At 58.2% G+C, this 19,733-nt stretch overlaps 2 protein-coding genes across 2 annotated transcripts in view; both read left to right on the forward strand.

Moving 5' to 3' along the window:
- The window catches only part of CRHR1 (corticotropin releasing hormone receptor 1), a 52,006-nt gene extending 43,112 nt beyond the window's left edge, over positions 1 to 8,894 (forward strand). The window contains exons 5-13 of the mRNA XM_060133243.1: positions 2,299 to 2,405; positions 3,189 to 3,309; positions 3,517 to 3,670; positions 3,964 to 4,024; positions 6,397 to 6,469; positions 6,734 to 6,819; positions 7,043 to 7,178; positions 7,366 to 7,407; positions 7,909 to 8,894. Of these exons, the coding sequence (XP_059989226.1) occupies positions 2,299 to 2,405; positions 3,189 to 3,309; positions 3,517 to 3,670; positions 3,964 to 4,024; positions 6,397 to 6,469; positions 6,734 to 6,819; positions 7,043 to 7,178; positions 7,366 to 7,407; positions 7,909 to 8,049 (921 nt within the window). The 3' untranslated portion in view covers positions 8,050 to 8,894. The remainder of the gene's footprint in view (positions 1 to 2,298; positions 2,406 to 3,188; positions 3,310 to 3,516; positions 3,671 to 3,963; positions 4,025 to 6,396; positions 6,470 to 6,733; positions 6,820 to 7,042; positions 7,179 to 7,365; positions 7,408 to 7,908) is intronic.
- A 7,046-nt stretch (positions 8,895 to 15,940) lies between these two features.
- SPPL2C (signal peptide peptidase like 2C) lies at positions 15,941 to 17,953 on the forward strand. Its single transcript, XM_060134866.1, has one exon. It carries the CDS (start codon positions 15,941 to 15,943, stop codon positions 17,951 to 17,953), a length of 2,013 nt encoding a protein of 670 aa, XP_059990849.1.
- The last annotated feature ends 1,780 nt before the right edge of the window (positions 17,954 to 19,733 follow it).

Consider the following 19,733-nt stretch of genomic DNA (forward strand, 5'->3'; position numbering starts at 1 on the left):
ACAGAAGGACACTCTCAGAGGGCAGTTGTGAGAAAGAAAAGCAGTGATGTCTGTAAAGCCCCTGGCGCAGTGCCCGGCATACAGTCGGTGCTTAATAAATGACTCATGCCACCCCAGACCAGAGGACCCCGGCTCAGCCTGCTGTGGGGAGCAGTGAAGGGCCTCCCTGCACACTCTGCTCATCTTGCCCACCTGGGCCTGTGTGTGAAGCTGGGGCATCACACCGTTCTGGGCTCCACAGACTCTGCCATTACCCAGGGGCTTCGCAGCATGGATTTGTGGAAAATTTAATAAGAGGAAATTAAATGTCAGTTCCAGACAGGCGGGATGTGTGCATATCTGCTGGAGTCTCTGGACTTGGCATCTACCGCCAGGCACTCAGAGATGCTACCCCGCCGCCCCCCGCGTTTATTTGATGGCAATGAATACCCTCTGCCCCTCCCGCCCTCTCTCCCCACTGCCATTTACACCTCGCTGGGTCTCAGCGCTCCAGAGCCTGAGCTGCTAATGTGATTTCCTGTCATGTTCCTGAAAGCTTCTTCCAGGAAAACCAGCCCCTAGAACAGAGCTGCCTGGGCCTCAGAGCTTCTTCGGTGAGGATACCCCTTCAGAAGGGGGAGAGCGGGGGCTGGGAGAGCAGGGGAGCGAGGGCCTCACCCCTTCTCAGATGCCTGTTAGGTGTCCTGCTTCAGAGGTGCACCCCTTGTCCTTGGGTGGGTGAGTTTAGGCCTCAGTTTCCTCATCTGGAAGATGGGTAGGGCTGGACTTGATCCCTTGGGACCAGTTCTGATGCCCGTGGATTCTGTAATTCCGACAGGAGGGTCCACGGAGAGCCAGGAGCTCCGGTGGCTCTGAAAGGGTGCACAAAGTCTCCTGCGAGCTTGTCTTGTTCTCAATACTTGCCAGTTTCCGGGCATCATCATGCCCGTGCCCCACCCCAGAACCTGGAAAGGGTGAGGGAGGCAGGGGTTACCAGGGACCCTCCCCTCGCAAAAGCCAGTGCCTTTCCAACATCCATTTTTCCTTCCTGCACTCGACACACAGTTCCCAGCGCTCCACCGTGTGCCACCCTCTGGCTCTTTAGCCCCTGCCCTCTTGGGACCTACAAAAGGGTGAAGGGGGCCTTTGCTCTCACGGGGTCAGGAGTCTGCAGAGAGCTGGGCCCTGGAGACCCCAGTCCACCATCATGGGGTCGGGACCCGTCTTCTGCCTCAGCATCTTGTCAATCTGCACATGAAGGTGAGAGGTGGTTTGAAGCTGAGTGACCTTGAACGAGTCCGCGTACTTTGGGGCCTGTTTTTCTGCAAAATAAGGTACAGACCCCCTACTGGCTCTTCCCCCAGTGTTGCCTTGAGGGTTTGAGAAGATAACAGATATGAAAATACTCTGTAGGGAATTCCCTGGCGGTCCAGTGGTTAGGACTCCTAGCTTTCATCACTACCGAGGGCCCGGGTTCAATCCCTGGTCGAGGAACTAAGATCCTGCAAGACGCGCAGCGCGGCCAAAAAGAAAAAAAAAAGGAAAGAAAATACTCTGTAAGCGGGAGGGCTTCCACACTCATGGAGCGAACTTTGATTGGAAAGGGGCCTGCCGCGTTTCCCAGCTTCCATCAGTGTATGAAATGAATTAAGTAATAACATTGGGAACTTTGTTTTAGTCCTGGGAGAGGACCCCACTGACTTCAAGCAGACCCCCTGGGCCAGGGGTGGGACCCGGGAAGCAAGTCAGAGAGCCTAGAGAGGTTGTTTATGGTTTCTAATGGTTCTGTGGACGCTAACCCACGGCAACGGCCCTTCCCCCTCCTCGCTGAGAGGAGCGGGCCTCAACTGCAGGGAGGGATTTAGGGGTGATGGAGAGCATGGTGGCTCAACTCAGAAACGGGAGGAGGAGAGAAGTCCTAGAGGGTTGGTCTGCACCACAAGGGCCACCTGGTGTTGGGACTGAATGGAAACGTGAACGTGAGAGAACATCCGTGAGCCGTGCATGCGTGTTTGTGCGCACAGGGTGGGGAACCCTATGTGATATGGAGATTCAAGTTAACTGACAATTTTCCCACAGCACGGAGCAGTGCACAGAGCATGGGATTGGGGGACAGACAGACAGACATAGACTCAGATTGGACGGCACTGCTCTAGGACAACACCTCACGCATAGCAGGGGCTCCGGAAGGGACAACTATTGTTATCATGGTCCACTTTGTCCCAGGCACCTGTGGGGGTGGGCTGTCCCGGCACATCCAGTGGGCACAGGGGCACAGCTGTGAAGGAGCCTCACCTCTGCCCCTCTCTTCTGCCTCAGAAGAAGAGCAAAGTACACTACCACGTTGCCGTCATCATCAACTACCTGGGCCACTGCATCTCCCTGGTAGCCCTCCTGGTGGCCTTTGTCCTATTTCTGCGGCTCAGGTGAGGAGACCCTGGCACTGTCCCCTGCCACCCCCCCCCCAGGCCTTGAGCAGTGGGGAGAAGTAAGATACAGGAGGCAGCAGTGGGCTGGAGGAGTCCAGCTCCCTCACCTCAGTGGGAGCAGGTGACAGATATAGATGTCCCAGGTCCCTTGGAACCTCTGGCAGGGTCACTTCTGCAACCCTGCCCAGTGACTGCAGAGGGGAGGGGGATGGCCAAAGCCCAGGCTCACCTGTGTCACCCACACCCAGGCCGGGCTGCACCCATTTGGGAGACCAGGAAGGTGGAGCCCACTTTGGGTTTGAAGCTGCCTGGGCCCAGCACAACTGCCAAGGATGCAGGTGGCGGTGCCAGCCAGGTCTGTGCCAGGAATGGGGGCTGCCAGCAGGGGCTGAGCATCAGGGCTGAAAGCTGGGAGGGAGGCCTATTGCTGCAGGCCTTTTATGTTTTCTGAGCCTCAAACTTGGAGCTACAGGGAGCGAAGAGTGCTCATGGGAGAAGGGGCGTCCCTAGCAGCCAGCAGCCCCTGGTCCCTGCAGCACTGGCCATGTGGCAGGCTCTGCCCCGGAGCTCAGGTCTGGGTGGGCCACAGTTAGGAAGGGGCCTGTGGGACGTCAGGAGAGCCGCCGCTGCCGCCTCCCAGTGTGACTTAGTCAGCCCGCCCCGCTCGGAGCCTTGGTTTCCGCATTCATGCATCTGGGCTGGAGTGACGCTGGTGACCTAGCCGTCATCTCCTCTCTCCTCCTCTTCCGCCTGTCGCCCACCCTCCCCTGCCGCCCACAGGAGCATCCGGTGCCTGAGAAACACCATCCACTGGAACCTCATCTCGGCCTTCATCCTGCGGAATGCCACGTGGTTCGTGGTCCAGCTCACCATGAGCCCGGAAGTCCACCAGAGCAACGTGGTGTGTCCTGGAGGGGCAGGCCCAGGGTCAGGGGAGGGGTCTGGGTGGGGCTGCCTTTGCAGAGGAGGGACCAGAGCCAGGCCTTGGAGCCCACAGCACAGGAGTGGACCCTGGGGGGTGCCCCATCCTGCCGGGAGGAGGCCCCAGGCTGCTCCCTCCCATCCCCCCTCCCTGGTTAACCATCACCTCTGATGGTGCGGGCGGCAGGGCTGGTGCAGGCTGGTGACAGCCGCCTACAACTACTTCCACGTGACCAACTTCTTCTGGATGTTTGGCGAGGGCTGCTACCTGCACACAGCCATCGTGCTGACGTACTCCACCGACCGGCTGCGCAAGTGGATGTTCATCTGCATCGGCTGGGGTGAGCGGGCCAGCCCCCCGCCCTGACCCGCCGTCCTCTCCCCACCCACACTCAGACCGGCCGGCTGAGGGCCTGAGACTGAGGTCGGGTTAGGGTGGTGGGGTGTGCACACAGCCCTCCGCCGCTACCTGGGGGGCAGGGACGATGGGAACATCTTAAAGGAGGCATGGTAGGCCAGTGAGTACCTGGGGAGGCCCTGCCCGCCTCTAGGCCCTGGGCTGCGCTGGGGTCTTCCAGGCCTGCATCCCCCAGACTCCGCCGACAGGCCCTGTGACAGCCGGTCTCTCCCCCAGGTGTGCCTTTCCCCATCATCGTGGCCTGGGCCATTGGGAAGCTGTACTACGACAATGAGAAGTAAGTCACCTCTTCTTCACTGTCCTCAGGGCCCCCTGAGCCCCGAGATCCAGGCTTCCAGCCCCGCTCTGCCTGATGCTCCTCAGGGACCTTCAGCCATGTCACCTTCCCTGTCAGGGCCACAGTTTCCTCATCCACATAGGGAGGGTGCTGGAGGTCAGATTCAAACTGAGTCTCCCTAACAGTGTTCTGCCTGAGGTGGGGCTGGACGGGCAGGTCCAGGCTCTTTTGTCTGTCTCGGGCTTTCACCACAGGCAGAACAACCTAAAGGTTACTGGCAGTCCCTGGAGCCCAGCCACCCAGGTTCTGAACTGTGGCTCCCATCATTAAGTAGCTTTATGACCTTGGGCTAGTTACTACAGTGTGCCTCAGTTTCCTCATCTGTAAAATGGGCATCCTTATAATAGTGCCTCCCTCAAAGTGTGAGGATGACATGAGTTAATACATGTTAAGCATTTAGAATAGAGTCTGGCACATAGTAAATGTCATATAAATGTTTTCTATTAATAAAGACTTGTTTTAACAAACGATTCCATTGATTTAATAGGAACTGATCCAGACAATCTCAGACTCCTTCCAGCTCTAAAGTCCCGAGGGGCTGTTCTTAAATGGAAGTAGGTGTTCCCAATCACCCCTGAAAACTGCACTTCCGCTGCAGTGGTTCTCAGCCTTGGCTTGGGTTAGAATCACGCAGGAAGCTTTAAAAAGTACCAATGCCCAGGTCTGACCTCCAGAGAGTTGGATGTTATTGGTCTGGAGTGTGGCCTGGGCACCAGGATTTTTTAAACCTGCCCAGGTGATTCTAATATGAAGCTAAGCTTGAGAACCACTGAAAAAGAGAGGCAGAAAAAGTGGACATAGATGGCCAGGGGAGGTGCCAGGATCTTCTTTGCCAAAGTGTCCTCAGGAACCCACTGTCTGGCCGGGGTTCCAGGCGGCCTCCATCACCATGGCTATTCCTCTCCACCCCTGACAAGGAGCCTGGAAAATTATATTCACGTTTAGGAAGGATCAAGGTGATCCCTCCCGACTCAGGCCCAGCCTGGCTGGCGCTCTCTGCATTTGCACAGCCGGTGGTATGGGGGCCTGAACTGGGAGTGGGGAGGCAGCTGACAAGCAGGACTGAGGGCTTGGCAGTGATTCCAGAATGGAGGCCTGGGTCTCAGAACAGGAGCATTGTAAATCCTGGGCAATGGAGCTTGTGCCTGCAGATGTGCAGGTGAGTACAGGGAAGGAAGAACAGGTTTCAAAAAGCTGCGCAGTGTGTGCGTCTGGGCGCGTCTTGGAGCAAAAAGGGTGGCTGAGCACAGAGGAAGGTTGGTCTGAGCGTCTCTGGAGCTCCACCTTGTGGTAAGATTCTGACACTGCAGCAGAAGGGATCCAGGTGTGAGACCTGAGAGAGACTGCAGGCTCTGGGGCCAAGGACTGGACCTGGGCCCGGGACAGCTTGCGTTTGGTCTGCCCCGTGTTTTTTGAAAACTTGAATTGCTTCCAAACTTTGAAAAAGTCAAGAGGTTTCACATAAAAATCTCAGTTTAGGGCTTCCCTGGTGGCTCAGTGGTTGAGAGTCTGCCTGCCGATGTAGGGGATGCGGGTTCGTGCCCCGGTCCGGGAAGATCCCACGTGCCGCGGAGCGGCTGCGCCCGTGAGCCGTGGCCGCTGAGCCTGCGCGTCCGGAGCCTGTGCTCCGCAGCGGGAGAGGCCACAGCAGTGAGAGGTCCGCGTACCGCAAAAAAAAAAAAAAAAAAAAAAAAAAAAATCTCAGTTTATTGTTTATGGAAGCATGCTGAGATCTAAGTACTGCGGACCTGCATGCCCGAGGGTCCATCGTCTCTGCACAAGGACATGGGACTTCCTATGTGCCTCATCCCAACCCACCTCCCAGAGCTCCCTAGATCTTGCTGGAGGGAAACTCAAGAAGACGAAAAGCAAGTCTGCCTCTCACGACAGGTGGAACCTGTAGAGTCTCTGCCTCTGGGTCATTCAGGCTGCCATTAAACAAATTCAGAGATTGTAAGCTACTGAGCGTCACTGCATGACACGTACAGGGCAAGGCCCCCCTCGTGGGCATGCACCAGAGACACAGTGGGGACTGAGGCGAGCAGTGTGTGTTGGACCCATGCCCGTTCTATTCAGTGGTCTTTTCCCCAATCCCCCTCCCTGCCACAGTGCCTGCTTCCAGCTTTACATCTCAAAGGACGCTATCCATTCTGCAGATGGAAAGCTATCTTGACCTTCTGCCAGGGTTGGAATTGGGGCACCCAGATCCTGGCTTTTGGCTCCAATCCTGGCCTGACCAAGCACTGTTCCTCCCTCATGCCACTGAACTGGACCCAGGTGACCCTCCTCCTCTCACCTCTGTGGCCCTCTAGGTGCTGGTTTGGCAAAAGGCCTGGGGTGTACACGGACTACATCTACCAGGGCCCCATGATCTTGGTCCTGCTGGTAAGAACTTGGGTAGGGGGACAGGAGAGAGGGGCTCAGTGGGGAGGGGCAAGCAAGGCTTACAGTGGACTAAAAGGATCCCTCTACCTAGAAGTGGCGGGCAGAGGGCCAGGAATGTATAAGGGCTCATGAAGGTGGAGGGAGAGCAGCAAGGGGGCAGAGACCAGACCTGGGACAGCTGAGTCCCTGCCCTGTCCCCCACCTTCCCTCCAGCATCTTGCACACACCCATGCCCAGGCCATCCCACCGTGTGTCAAATTACAGATCAATTTCATCTTCCTTTTCAACATCGTCCGCATCCTCATGACGAAACTCCGGGCATCCACCACGTCTGAGACCATCCAGTACAGGTAACCAGACCCGCCACCCCCACCCATGGGGCGCTTCAGAGATCCCAGCCTCGGGCCCAGGGTGTCCCCCCAGGCCTGAGAGTCCCTCCTGAAACCCCAGCTCCCCTTGGGGAGCTGCTACAGCCCTCCCCCAGACCCGGTCCTTCTCACCAAGCCGGAGGCCCCAGCCCCCTCCCGGGTGGGCTGTGACTCTGGGCCTCCCCCCCTACCTGCCCCACCCCAGGAAGGCTGTGAAGGCCACCCTGGTGCTGCTACCCCTCCTGGGCATCACGTACATGCTGTTCTTCGTGAACCCCGGGGAGGACGAGGTCTCCCGGGTCGTCTTCATCTACTTCAACTCCTTCCTGGAATCCTTCCAGGTACAGCCGTCCCCCACCCCAGCCCCTCGCTCCAGCCCTGACTGTCCCCTGCACCTCTTCGGGTGGGAACTCTTCCAGGCAGGGGCCTGGAGGAGTGGGAGGCTGGGGACAGAAAGGGGTCAGCCCCGAAGCTGGATGGGGCCGCACCTGCCCCCGTCCCTTGACCCACCTTCTCCCTCCACGCCAGGGTTTCTTCGTGTCTGTGTTCTACTGCTTCCTCAACAGCGAGGTAAGGACCTGGGGCCCCAGGACTTGGGACGGCAGGAGGCCTGCTGGGACCAGACTGTCCGTGGCCTCCTCCTGCCCGAGGTGGCAAGCCCACTTCTTTGCTCTCATAGGCAGTAGGTGTGGGAGCCAGAAGCCGGGGCTCCAGTCTCATCCATGAGTCTGTGAAATGGGCTGTTGAAAACCAGGAAGCGGAGCCCTGGGACAAGGGGTGTATGTAGGTTGAGGGCAGGAGATGTGTATGGGTTGAGGGTAGAGATTCTTCACGGCAAAGGCCATATGACACCTTTGGGTGGCTTTGAGAAAGGTACCCCTTGCTCAGAACGCTTGAGAAAATTGTCCTAACAAATATGCGAAGCAACAATGTTGATGATGTGAATGTTGCCACCTCCGACGTGGCCCCCTGTGCACGGCTCCCCTGTATAGCTGCTTGTGGAAGCCTTGGGGGAGGGAGGGGGGTCCTGAAACCCCGGCTCAGACCTTGTGCTCTGCTCTGTGCCCACAGGTCCGCTCTGCCATCCGGAAGAGGTGGCACCGATGGCAGGACAAGCACTCGATCCGCGCCCGCGTGGCCCGCGCCATGTCCATCCCCACCTCCCCCACCCGTGTCAGCTTTCACAGCATCAAGCAGTCCACAGCAGTCTGAGCTGGAGGGCCGTGGAGTGGCCCCCAAGATCCACGGCTGGGGAGATGGTCGCCGGGCTCAGCTGGCCGCCCTGTCTGTGGAGGGGACCAGCTCTCTCCCACACCCTGTGCCCCAGGAGTAGCTGGCTGGCACTGAGAGCCCGGGAGGCCCCTCCCGCACCCCCAGCTGAGCAGCAGTTCCAGGCCTCTGAGAGCAGTCTGAGCCACGGGATGAATGGAAGATAATCTATAGGCCTGCGCTGGGCCCAGGGCCTCTGGCTCCCCTTTGCCCCAAGAATGGAACAGAAACGGAGTGGAGATGGAGAGCAGGGAATCCAAAGCAGCATGCGGGTCCCTCCAAGAGGTGTTTGCGTCCAGAGCACAAGATGGCAGCCCATTGGAGACCCCGGGATGTCCTCAGCGACTGTGCGGGGCCATCCACTCCTCCAGGAGCATCATGGGAAACTCTTGTGACAGCGTTCAAGCCACCGTGATGATGCCTCCAGGCCTTAGCAGTGCTTTCCAACACCACTGGGAACCAAGGCCATGTTGTCAGAAGCCCTGCAGACATTGTTAGAAATCAGGTGGCATCAGACATCAGGCCACGTCACCGAAACCCTCCCAAGCCACCGGAAATTCATGTGGCACTGCCACCAGAAATGCCCTGCCTCGCTGCCTTGTACCCTTGGACCTTTACTACCCCACAGCCCACATGGGTTCCCCCTCCTTAACCTCCTGCCCCAGGTGTCTCCCCCTTCGTGAGATGACGGGGAGGTGGGAGGGTGACAGAGTGTCCTTGAGCAAAAGCCAGTGTGTGCCCCAGCCAAAGCCAGCCTCCCTTTGAGGGGCAGAGAATACTGGGGGCCACCCAGCCTGCTGTTTTCAGTGACCTGGCCTCTGGGGCAACCCCTCTGCTGGTCAAAGGGACCCTGTGGCCCTTGGATGACCTCATTGGGAAGCATCATTAGCTAAGCAAAGATAGAAGAGGGTGGGGCACTCAGCCCCCCTCTGCCTCAAGTTCCCCAGAGCAGGACAAGTGGCTCCTGGGGCAACCAGCCAGCTGACCGCTTACACCCCTGGTAAGGACCCAGCCACATCCAGAGATGCTGGACAGCCGGAGCAGGGCTTTGGGGGAGTGGGGCTGGGAGATGGGGGTGGCTAGTGTAAATAATAATGTTTATCTTTCAACCAGCACTTGTGGAGCCTGGTATGTGCTAGGGCTGGGTAGGGAGGGTACCCCAGAGAAATGGAGGCCACTTTCAGCCTTTAGGGTCACCGTGTGGTTGGGGAACCAGTGGCACTCAGACACACGCCAATGATGGGGCGCCAGGGGAGCCCCTGAGGTCCAGGAGAGGACTTAGGAGAAGGGCATGGGTCTGCGGGGACCAGGTAAGGGCAGCTTTTGTAAGGGGGCGAGTCGTAGGGAGAAGGTGGCGGACACCACGGGCCGGGCACAGCTTGAGCACAGGTGAGTCAGTGGGACCAGACCAAAGTGTGTCCCAGCCCCAGGGGAGGAGATAAGCTGGGAACAGGAAGGAATTAGGAAGCAGGGGAGGCCGAACAGGCTTGAATGCTGTCTTAGCATGGAAACCCCAGAAGCATACCAAGAGACAAGGCTTTGAGAACCAACTCCAGGGTAGGGGCGCACACGCCCACCACCATGGGCAGCTGCAGGCAGTCCTGCTGCGGAAGCTGGAAGAGCCAGGTGGGACCCACACCTGCGTCGTCCCACCTGAGGGGCGAGGGATGTGTATCCACCAGCTCCTGGGGGACAGTAAATCCCTGCACCTCCTGCGGAGTCCGGGAGAATGCCGGGCACAACGTGGGCCACGTTCTCGGGGCAGGAGGTGGTTGGGGCACAGACGCTCCACCCAACACACTCAGGCCCGGGCCTTGCCTCTGAGTCTCTGACCCGGAAAGAGGGCCACGCAGGGGTGTGTATGTATGCACGAGTGCATGCACACACATGGGCACATGGGTGCGTGTGCTATCAGGACACCAGGACAGACCGATGACCGCGGTGCTGGGAGCCCCGCAGCTTCGACTGGGGCAGGGGAGGTCCAGTGGGTGAGGATCTGACTGCTCCCCGAGGGAGGAGCTGGGGGTGTCCCTGAAGGCCATGTGGGGTACCCTGCTCTGCTAACTCCCCAAGCGCTGTCCCCTTAAGGAGGGAGATGGGGGGACCAGCTGAGCAGAGGAAGCCATGAGAATAGGACCAGGGGCGCCAAGATGGAGATATGCTGACAGCTTCCGGAGCAGCTGGGGTGGGACAGCCACACAAAGGGTCCTAGCTGACAAGGGGGACCAGAAGTGACTTGAGTCTCAAATGTGACTTGAGTCTCAAATGGCCACAAGTGAGGCACCTTTCTCAACGTTGCCTTCCACCCAATGAAGGAGAAGTGAGAAAGCAAGGCATTTCATGGACAATGTTGGGATGTGGGGGGCTGGGGGCATCCCAAGGACAGAGGAGCCTGAGAGGGGCTGGGGGCGACTGTGAGGGGGTTTTATAGGCGAGGGGTCTTGAAGGGGCCAAGCTGGGGCGGTGCCCCTTTTCCTGCTTGTGCCTCCGGGCTGTTTTAGCTGATGGGCACCCTTTGCATGCCTACTGTGCTCTCAGCTCCGTGGGCGGGGGCAGGCGAGCAGCACCCCCAGGACGTACGCCACACAGGCTGCACAGCTCAGAGCTGCCGGCGCTGGAAGGTCGTGGGAGGACATCCAAGGCGAGGCTGGGGCTCGTCACAGAAGCCGCAAGGGGTCCCTGGGCCGTGGGCGCTGTTTCAGGTGAACCTCAGGATCCCTCTCGTCCGGAGACTGTAAGGGTGGAGGGGCTGCTGCAGCACAGCCGGAAACACCTGGGCTGCAAAGAACCGCAGCCCCTCCTGCCTGGGGCAGGTGTGCCGAGTTTAACCCTTCCATGGGCTGCAGGGCAGGAGTCAAGGCAGGCCCCCGATGGGATTTCTGAGTCATTCTGCCCCGAGCTTCGACTTGTGGGTGGGTGGGAAGGGAGGTCCCTTGGGGCTGGGGCTGTGTGATGGGCCAACAGACACACATGCCACCCCACTGTGGGAAGGGGCCGAGCAGCTGCAGGGTGGAGATCACTGCGGGACAGGCCCCTCTCTCAAGCTGGGAAGAATTTTCTCCGTGCCACACTCAGAGGCTGCAGTTCCCTAAAAGTTCCCCCACCTGAGCCTTTTTCTCCTTGGGTCCCTCCCTCATGGGCACAGATCACCAGTACAGGAAAAACCACCCTGTGGGGTTTGGGTTTTCCAGTTCTGGCTCCCCCCTCCTTGAGTGTGAAGCTATAGCCCCTGCCTTGGGGGTCCTCGGCTTCCCCCGCAAGGCCTCCTTAGTCCCCCTGCTGCTGATGGGACCCAGACTGGGACCCTGACAGACACCCCAGGACCGGAAGTCGATCTGCAGAGGGTGCAGATCGAGGAGGGAGGGAGGTTTTGGAATCCAGATAATAATTAATTGAGGACATTTGTAGATTGCTTTGCAATCCACAAAATCCTTTATAGCATTCACGGAAGTAGGGAACAGAACCAGCCCATTTTACAGCCGAGAAAACTGAGGCCAAGCGACTCCCCTGAGATCAAAGGTCTCTGGCTCCAAATCCAGGCCTCTTTCTACCCCATCAGTTGACTGAAGTCACTGGGCTTGGGTTTGGGGAGGGCAGGACTGATAAAGCAGCTCTGGAGGGAAGGGACAGTGAGGAGGCCTCGGGGATTCAGATCGGGGACGTGTCCCAGGCAAAGATGAAACCGGCCCAGAGACGGCCCGGCCAGTGTCTGGCTGCTGAGCCCAGCTGGGCGGGAGCGATGAGGGTTCTGTATATCCAGCAACACCTTCCCCACCTTCCCAACATCCTGCGCCCCTCCACTCCTTAAAATGATGCTTAACTGCAAACAGTACAGCCCAGGTCACCAGAAGCCTCTGTGGGTCTCCCTGCCCAGCCCATGTGAGGGTGTCACTGGCCTCCAGCTCAGGGGTCTCTCAAGCTCATCTCATCCAGCCCCCTGACTTCAAACTGACCTGCCCACCCTTGGTTCAAACAGAGGGGGTGCTTCCTACATTTCAGCAATACTATCACTGAGCGCTCACCAGGAGCCCCCTTGCTAAGCCCCTTACATACTGGTCTCATCTACTCTTCATACCACCCTATGAGGAAGGAGCTGTTATCCCCATTTAACATACGGGGAAAGCAATGCCCAGAGAGGTTGGGACGTGCCCAGCAGTGGCATGGCTGGATGTGAACCCAGTCTGGCCTCACTTGGCCCCCACGGTGTTTAACCCCTGTGCAGCAGGAGTTCTTTGCAGAGTTCTCTTCCCTGACCCACTGCTCCGTCCAATCCTCTTCCTACGGAAATTCTTCAGTTTCTCCAATTTTGTGGACGAACGGTGTTCAGAGACGAAGCTGGATGCAGGAGTTTGTGCCCGCCAAGCGTGGCCTCAGGTGGGCCCACTGCCTAACCCGCCAGCCCAGCCTCCAGGCCAGTCCCAGACTGCCTGCCTCCCGGCGTCCCCAGCCCTGTCCCTGCTCCATTTCAGAGCATCACCTCCTCTTTCCTACCTTCCACGGCCCCACTACCCCCACAGACCCTGCTGGGCAGGCTTGGGTCAAGAGAGTCCTGGACCAAGTATAGTTTTCAAAGCTCTCAGTGTGTTGAAAACACCAATGAGATCATCATTTGGAAATAACTCCAGAGACCCCCTTTGGCCACCAGGCTGCCACCCACCCCCTCTGCCCCTCCAAGGGGTCCAGGACAGAAGCCTGCCGCCCAGCCTCATTGCCCACTGGTCCAAGGCAGGTGCGGGCAGAAGCAGCGTGCTCCTGCCTCTCTTGCTTTCATTACTGGGGTTTCGGGGGAAGGAGAAGACGGTAATCTGGTCCCTTCTCGGGGTCTGTACCATCTCTAGAACATGCAGCTAGGACAGATCTGGGCCAGGAAACAAGGGCAGTGCACGGGCCCGGTGAGCTGGGCACCATCCCACACTTCCTGAGCAACCCCACTGGGCTGAGACCCATTGCCTGGGACCTGCTGCCCTCTCTGCCCTGAGTGGATAAAGATAAGTGTTCCAGGTGCCACCTACATCCCCACACAGAAGGCAGAGACACTGCCCCTGGCCTGCCCTGGGCAGCGACCCTGAGAGCCCAGGCCATAGCTAAGGGGGGCAGTGGGGAAGGAACAGAAGCTTCAGATCAGGGGGATGCCCTCAAGGAAAGGGGTGGAATCTGGGGAGGGCGTAGGGGAGAGTGGGTGATGCAGAGTCTTAGAGCAGAAACACAGCCTGGGGAGTGGGCGTCGGCCACTTGTGTGACCACGCCTACCAGGGCATCCTGCAGGGCGTGGTCAGGGCAACAAGCAGCCACAGAGAGGAGCAGTTCCATGGCTGGGGGCTGGGGGCTGGTGCTGGGAGATGGGATGGGGGAATCTGGGGAAGCAGCAATTGGACAGACACCCAAAAGCCTTCTGTGAGCTGGGTCCCAGGAAGAGCCTCAAAGGAAATGAGCCTCCAGGCCACCAGGAGCCTAAGGGTAGATCGGGGTGGGGGAGAGGCAGGAGCAGGCTCTGGGGGGCCCATGTTTTTGAACCCCAAATGGGGGCATATGCTGGTCTGATTGGGTCCAGAAGAATTACAATGAGGCCTGTCCTGAGCACAGTGCCCTGGAGGGGACCGGAGCTGCTCCTTGCTTTGTTCTTTTGAAAATCGTGGTAAAACACACACAATATAAAACTTACCATTTCATCCGATTCAACATATTAAATACACTCACGGTGCTGTGCAACCATCACCTCTATCCAGTTCCAGAACCTTTTCATCACCCTAATGAAACCCCGGACGCATTGAGCAGTCACTCCCCCTCCCCCCCTCCCCCAGCCTCCAGCCACCACCAACCTGCTTTCTGTCTCTACGATTTGCCTATTCAGGAAATTTCATAAAAGTGGAGTCATGTGATACTTGTCCTTTTGTGTCTGGCTTCTTTCCGTTGCTTCATGTTTTCAAGGTTCCTCCACATTGTACTGTGCATCAGAACTTCACTCCTTCGTAGGGCAGAATGATACTCCATTGTACGGGTAGACTACACGTTCTTTATCCGTTCATCAGCTGAAGGACATTTGGGTTCTTTTCATCTCTTCCAAGTTATTGTGAAGAGTGCTGCTACAAACATTCAAGTACAAGTTTTTGTTTGAACACCTGTTTTCCATTCTTTTGGGTATATGCCCAGGAGTGGAATTGCTGGGTCATATGGTAACTTTCTGTTTAACTTATCAAGGAACCGCCAAGTGTTTTCCACAGTGACTGTACCATTTACAATATTCCCGCCAGCAACATACGAGAATCCCAATTGCTCCGTATCCGTGCCCAAACCTGTTATTATCTGTTTTATTTTATTTTTTTTATAATACTATCCCAGTAGCTGTCTTAGTCTTTGGTTTTTTAAAAGACCCAGAGACTTCTCTGGTGGCACAATGGTTAAGAATCCGCCTGCCAATGCAGGAGACACGGGTTCGAGCCCTGGTCCGGGAAGATCCCACATGCCGCGGAGCAACTAAGCCCGTGGGCCACAACTATTGAAGCCCGCGTGCCGCAACTACTGAAGCCCGCGCTCCTAGAGCCCGTGCTCCGCAACCAGAGAAGCCACTGCAATGAGAAGCCGGCTCACCGCAACGAAGAGTAGCCCCTGCTCGCCACAACTAGCGAAAGCCCACGCACAGCAACGAAGACAAAAAAAAGAACAGGGCCTAGAGTCTCCTGGACGTGGTGGAGCTGTCCTTGGAGGTAGGGCCTGAAGGACAAGAACGAGCAGCGGGTGAGGCCTTGGGCCAGAGATCAGAGCTGCAGTCAAGCCGTCAGGGAGACGGGCAGGCCCCAGGCAGTTCCCTGGACAGGGCAAGACCTAAGGGTCATGTCCAGTGTGAGAGCTGGATCTGGGAACCGGGGCTGGGGCCCATGGGGTGGGCTTCTCTGAGCCTTGGTTTACACATCCGTGAAGTGGGGGTATTCAGGTAAGTTTAAGCTGCCGTAACAAAGAGACTCAGAATAAGCCAGTGGCTTAAGGAAGATAATGTATCTAACAGTCCACGGTGAGCCTCCCATGCTCCATGCAGACATCCAGGGACCTGGTTCCTTTCGCTCCCTTTCTCCCCATCCCTTAGGACAACGCCCTCCTCTCCATAGCCAGTGGCCTGTCCACGACTGATTTGTGAGAAAAGGAAAGGGATGGACGAGGAGCCCCACAGTCTCTGTCTGGGTCCCCGAGGGACTCCCATCATTTCTGCTCAATTCCATTGGTGAGAAATGGCCACGTGGCCATTCCTAGATCCAGGGGAGTCTGGGAATAAAACTCCAGTCATGTGCCTGCCCAAAGGGGCGTGATTTAAAAGACAGCTCGCAGCCCCGTGCTGGATGGGTGTAGTAATACCTCCTTGCAGGGTGCTGTGAGTACAGGTAAAGAACCTGGCACTTAGTAAGAATTCAATAAAAGTGCACAGTCTCACTGAGGCCAGGGCTCCCAGGGGCCTTGGAAACTCTCTGGTCTAATGTCCTCATTTCTCAGGCACAGAGAGGAGAGGCCTCTGCCCGGGTTGCCCCGTGCGTAAAGGGGCTCCAGCATCCTGTCTGGGGTCCCCGACCCCATCCTCTCGCCTCTTGTTTCAAACTCGCTGGTCCAGCTCCACTGGGAGCCAGGCAGAGGAGGGGGCCCAGATGACCTCTGCACCCAGAGGCAGGGCTGGGGGACAGGATTCCGAGAGGCTGCACGGCTTTGTGACTCCACAGGTGTGGCCCTGGTTTCCTGGACGGAAGACAAAGCTTCCGCTCTGTGACTGAGGGCCACGCCCAGCCCCCAGAGGGGGCAGCGGGCTGTGGGCAGCTGCTACACGGGACGCGGCAGTAGGTACCTGAGAAGCATGGCGTGCCCGGGCTTCCTCCTCTTTCTATTCCTCTTCCTCTTTGCCAGCACCGTGGCCCGGGGGGAGCGTGCTGTGCTCCACGTGGTGTCGGACAACTGGAGCAAGGACTACTGCGTCCTGTTCCGCTCCGACTATGTCACCCTGCCCCGGGACCTACACCACGCCCCACTCCTGCCCCTGTACGATGGTACCCATGCACCCTGGTGCCCAGGCGAGGACTCCCCCCACCAGGCCCACCCCGGCTCCCCCAGCCAGCGGCCCCTCCGCCAGACCACCGCCATGGTCATGAGGGGTAACTGCAGCTTCTACGCCAAAGGCTGGCTGGCTCAGGCCCGAGGAGCCCACGGGCTGCTCATCGTGAGCCAGGTCAGCGGCCGACAGCGCTCAGACAGCACCCCGGCCACCCAGGACCGCCACAAGCCCCTGCCAGACCTCACCATCCCCGTGGCCGTGCTCCGCTACACCGACATGCTCGACGTCCTGAGCTACACCCATGGCGGCGCCGGGGTCCGCGTGGCCTTGTACGCACCCCCAGAGCCCGTCCTTGACTACGACATGGTGGTCATCTTCATCCTGGCTGTAGGCACCGTGGCCGTGGGCGGCTACTGGGCCGGAGTGACCGAGGCTCACCGGCTGCGGCGGCACCTGGCCCAAGGGGGAGGGGGGCCTGGCGGTCAGAATCAGCAGGAAGCAGTGGCAGCCCAGCAGGGGCACAAGCAAGAAGACGCAGCAGTGGACTTCACGCCGGCCATGACGGGCACAGTGGTCGCCGTGTCCTCCTCCAACATGCTGCTGCTCTACTTCTTCTACGACTGTTTTGTCTACGTCCAGATCGCCATCTTCGGCCTGGGCGCCAGCACCGGCCTCTACAGCTGCCTGGTGTCCGTGGTGCCGCGATACCGGTGGCTCCTGCCCGGTCGCCGGGCCTGTCTGCAGCTGCCCCTGCTGGCCGGCCTGTGCGTGGTGGTGACGGTCCTCTGGGTCGCCTACCGCAACGAGGACCGCTGGGCATGGCTCCTGCAGGACATGCTGGGTGTGGCCTACTGCCTTTTCATCCTGCGGCGTGTGCGCCTGTCCACCCTCAAGAGCTGTGCCTCCCTCCTGCTGGCCCTGCTGGCCTTTGATGTCTTCTTTGTCTTCGTCACACCCCTGCTCACCAGGACTGGCAACAGCATCATGTTGGAGGTAGCCTTGGGCCCCGCAGACTCCTTGAGCCACGAGAGGCTGCCCATGGCGCTCAAGGTGCCCCGGCTGAGCTTCTCGGCCTTGACCCTGTGTGACCAGCCCTTCTCCATCCTTGGCTTCGGTGACATCGTGGTCCCCGGCCTCTTGGTGGCCTACTGTCACCGCTTTGACGTGCATATCCGCTCGCGGCAGGTCTACTTCGTGGCCTGCACCGTGGCCTACGCTGTGGGCCTGCTGGTCACTTTTGCGGCCATGGCGCTCATGCAGATGGGCCAGCCCGCCCTGCTCTACCTGGTGTCCAGCACCCTGCTCACCAGCCTGGCCGTGGCTGCCTGCCGCCAAGAACTCACCCTCTTCTGGACTGGCCAGGGCAGAGCCCAGACCCCCGCCCGGCTGGTGCCAGGGCTCTGCGGTGCCCCTTCAGTTGGCTCTGAGCAGAAGCAGGAGCACGCAGCAGATGTCCACAGAGCCAGCGAGCTTGCGGGGGCCACTGAGCACCTGGCAGGGAACTTAGACGGTGGCCTTGGGAAGGACACGGCTGGGATTATCACCATATCTGAGGATGAAGCCACCAGCCCTGAAGGCCACAGTGACAGCTCTGAGGGCTGGAGTGATGCCATCCTGGAGGCTGATGAGCTGCCCTGTACCCACCCTGCGGCCTCAGAGGAGCTGACGCCACTGATGCCACTCATGCCGCCGCCCTCGGAGCTGGGCCACACCCACGCCCAGGCCCAGGCCCACGATGCTGGCCTGCCCCGGACAGGGCTCCACAAGAAGAAGGGCCTGGAGGTAAAGAAGAGCATGTCGACCCAGGCTCCTTTGTGAACCGGGGGCCCCAGAACTCGTGCCTCTAGACTATTGCAGAGCGAAGCCATGTGTGGCACAAAGAAATCGGGGCATTAAAGATATTCCATATCTACCCAATGGAGCCTCTTTGTTTGTTGGGACTGTAAGAAAGTGGCAACCGCGGAATAAGTCCATGCAGGGACTGGGGGGCCCTTAGGACAGGCCCCATCTCCCCCTGCAGCCCAACCCCGGCCTCACTGCCCAGCTTTTTCTCATGCTCAGGTCCAATTGAACAATTACTCTTCCTTGATCACACCACGTCCTCTCCCTCTCTCTTTGCACATGCTTTTCTCTCTGGCTGAGACACCCTTCCCATCCCAGACAGATGTATCACAGCCCAGCTCCCTCACTCATTGGAGAATTTCTAAGCAGCCTTCAGGTGTCAGCTCACTACCACCCTTCCTGCTAAGCGTCCCTGCTCTAGGCATCCTGGACAGCAACACCACGCCCAGCATGTGCCTGCTGTCATCCACCTGCTGCATCCACAGACATCAAGTGTGCGCCTACTGTGTACACCACCCTGTGGTGGGCACAGAGGAAGACTGCTGTCCAGCTGGGGGAAGGGTGGGGGATGGAGAACAGACAAGAAACAACTTGAGACTCATCTCAAAACGGGGATGGAGAGGTTGGAGCCGGAGTGGAAGAATTTAGGAGACCACGGCTCTAGTTCCCGTGCTTCTTTCTCTGACCCTGGACGATGGACCAATCTCTTAACCCCTTTGAGGTTCAGGAGTCTCATCTTCAAAATGGGACCCATACCATGTCCACCTGGAGGCAGGGTCATGGACAAAATGACCTCTTGAGGACCCCACAGTTTCTTTAGTTTTATGGTGTGTTTATACGTTGCTTAAGCAGAGCAAACAACCTCTGGGGTGAGGGAAGGCTTCCGGAGGAGGCTATGGGGGAGGGGCGGTGTGGTACCGCGGTTAGGGTTCTGGAACCCGCAGCCTACCGGAAATTCCAGCTCCGCCACTGACCTGTCCTGTGTCATTGAGCAAGTGATGTAACCTCTTAGTGCCTCGGTTTTCTCACCTGTAGAATGGGATAATAATAGGACCTACTGTGGGGGTTTGGGGGAGGTATGACCGCATTGGCTTATATACGAGGGCTGACGCAATGCATGTAGGGAGATCGATATGAATGTTAGCTCTGTGTATATTACTCCCCTTTGTGAAAGGAGCTGAAAGAATCAAATCCAACCCCTACAAGCCTTTGGGTTCTGGCCCCAACTTCCTCCCCTCCTCCCCTCCACACCCAGCATTCCTGCTCTTAACCACCACCAGCGAGCACACACCAGTCCCCGTCACACACACCTTCCCTCTGCACCCCCCAGCACCTTCCCACGTGCTGGGTCCTCTACCTGCAACTTTCCACTCCTCCTACCCCCAGAATCGGGTCTGGCCAGTTTCTTGTCCGTCCAGCCCCAGCTCAAACGCCCTTCCTCCTCATGGAAGCCTACCTTGATGACCCTTCCTAAAGCAGCCCCTGGCCTCCATCACATCACCCTATACCCGGTTCATTAGTCTTCTCGTCTCCCCCAGTCATGTCAGCTTGGTGAGGGCAGGGGACCCTCTGTCTTGTTCATCTGTGTAGAACAGGACCTGGTATGTAGCAGGTGCTTGAGTTATATTTGTTGGAGGAATGAATGAATGAATGAATCATTGAATGAATGAATGGAATAAATGAACCAATGAATTCTGGGCAAAGCCTGGCCACTGCCTGGAGTTCTGACCCAGACAATGAAGTGAACCTGGGCGAG

Source organism: Lagenorhynchus albirostris, chromosome 20 (genome assembly GCF_949774975.1).
Source record: "Lagenorhynchus albirostris chromosome 20, mLagAlb1.1, whole genome shotgun sequence".
NCBI lineage: Eukaryota > Metazoa > Chordata > Mammalia > Artiodactyla > Delphinidae > Lagenorhynchus > Lagenorhynchus albirostris.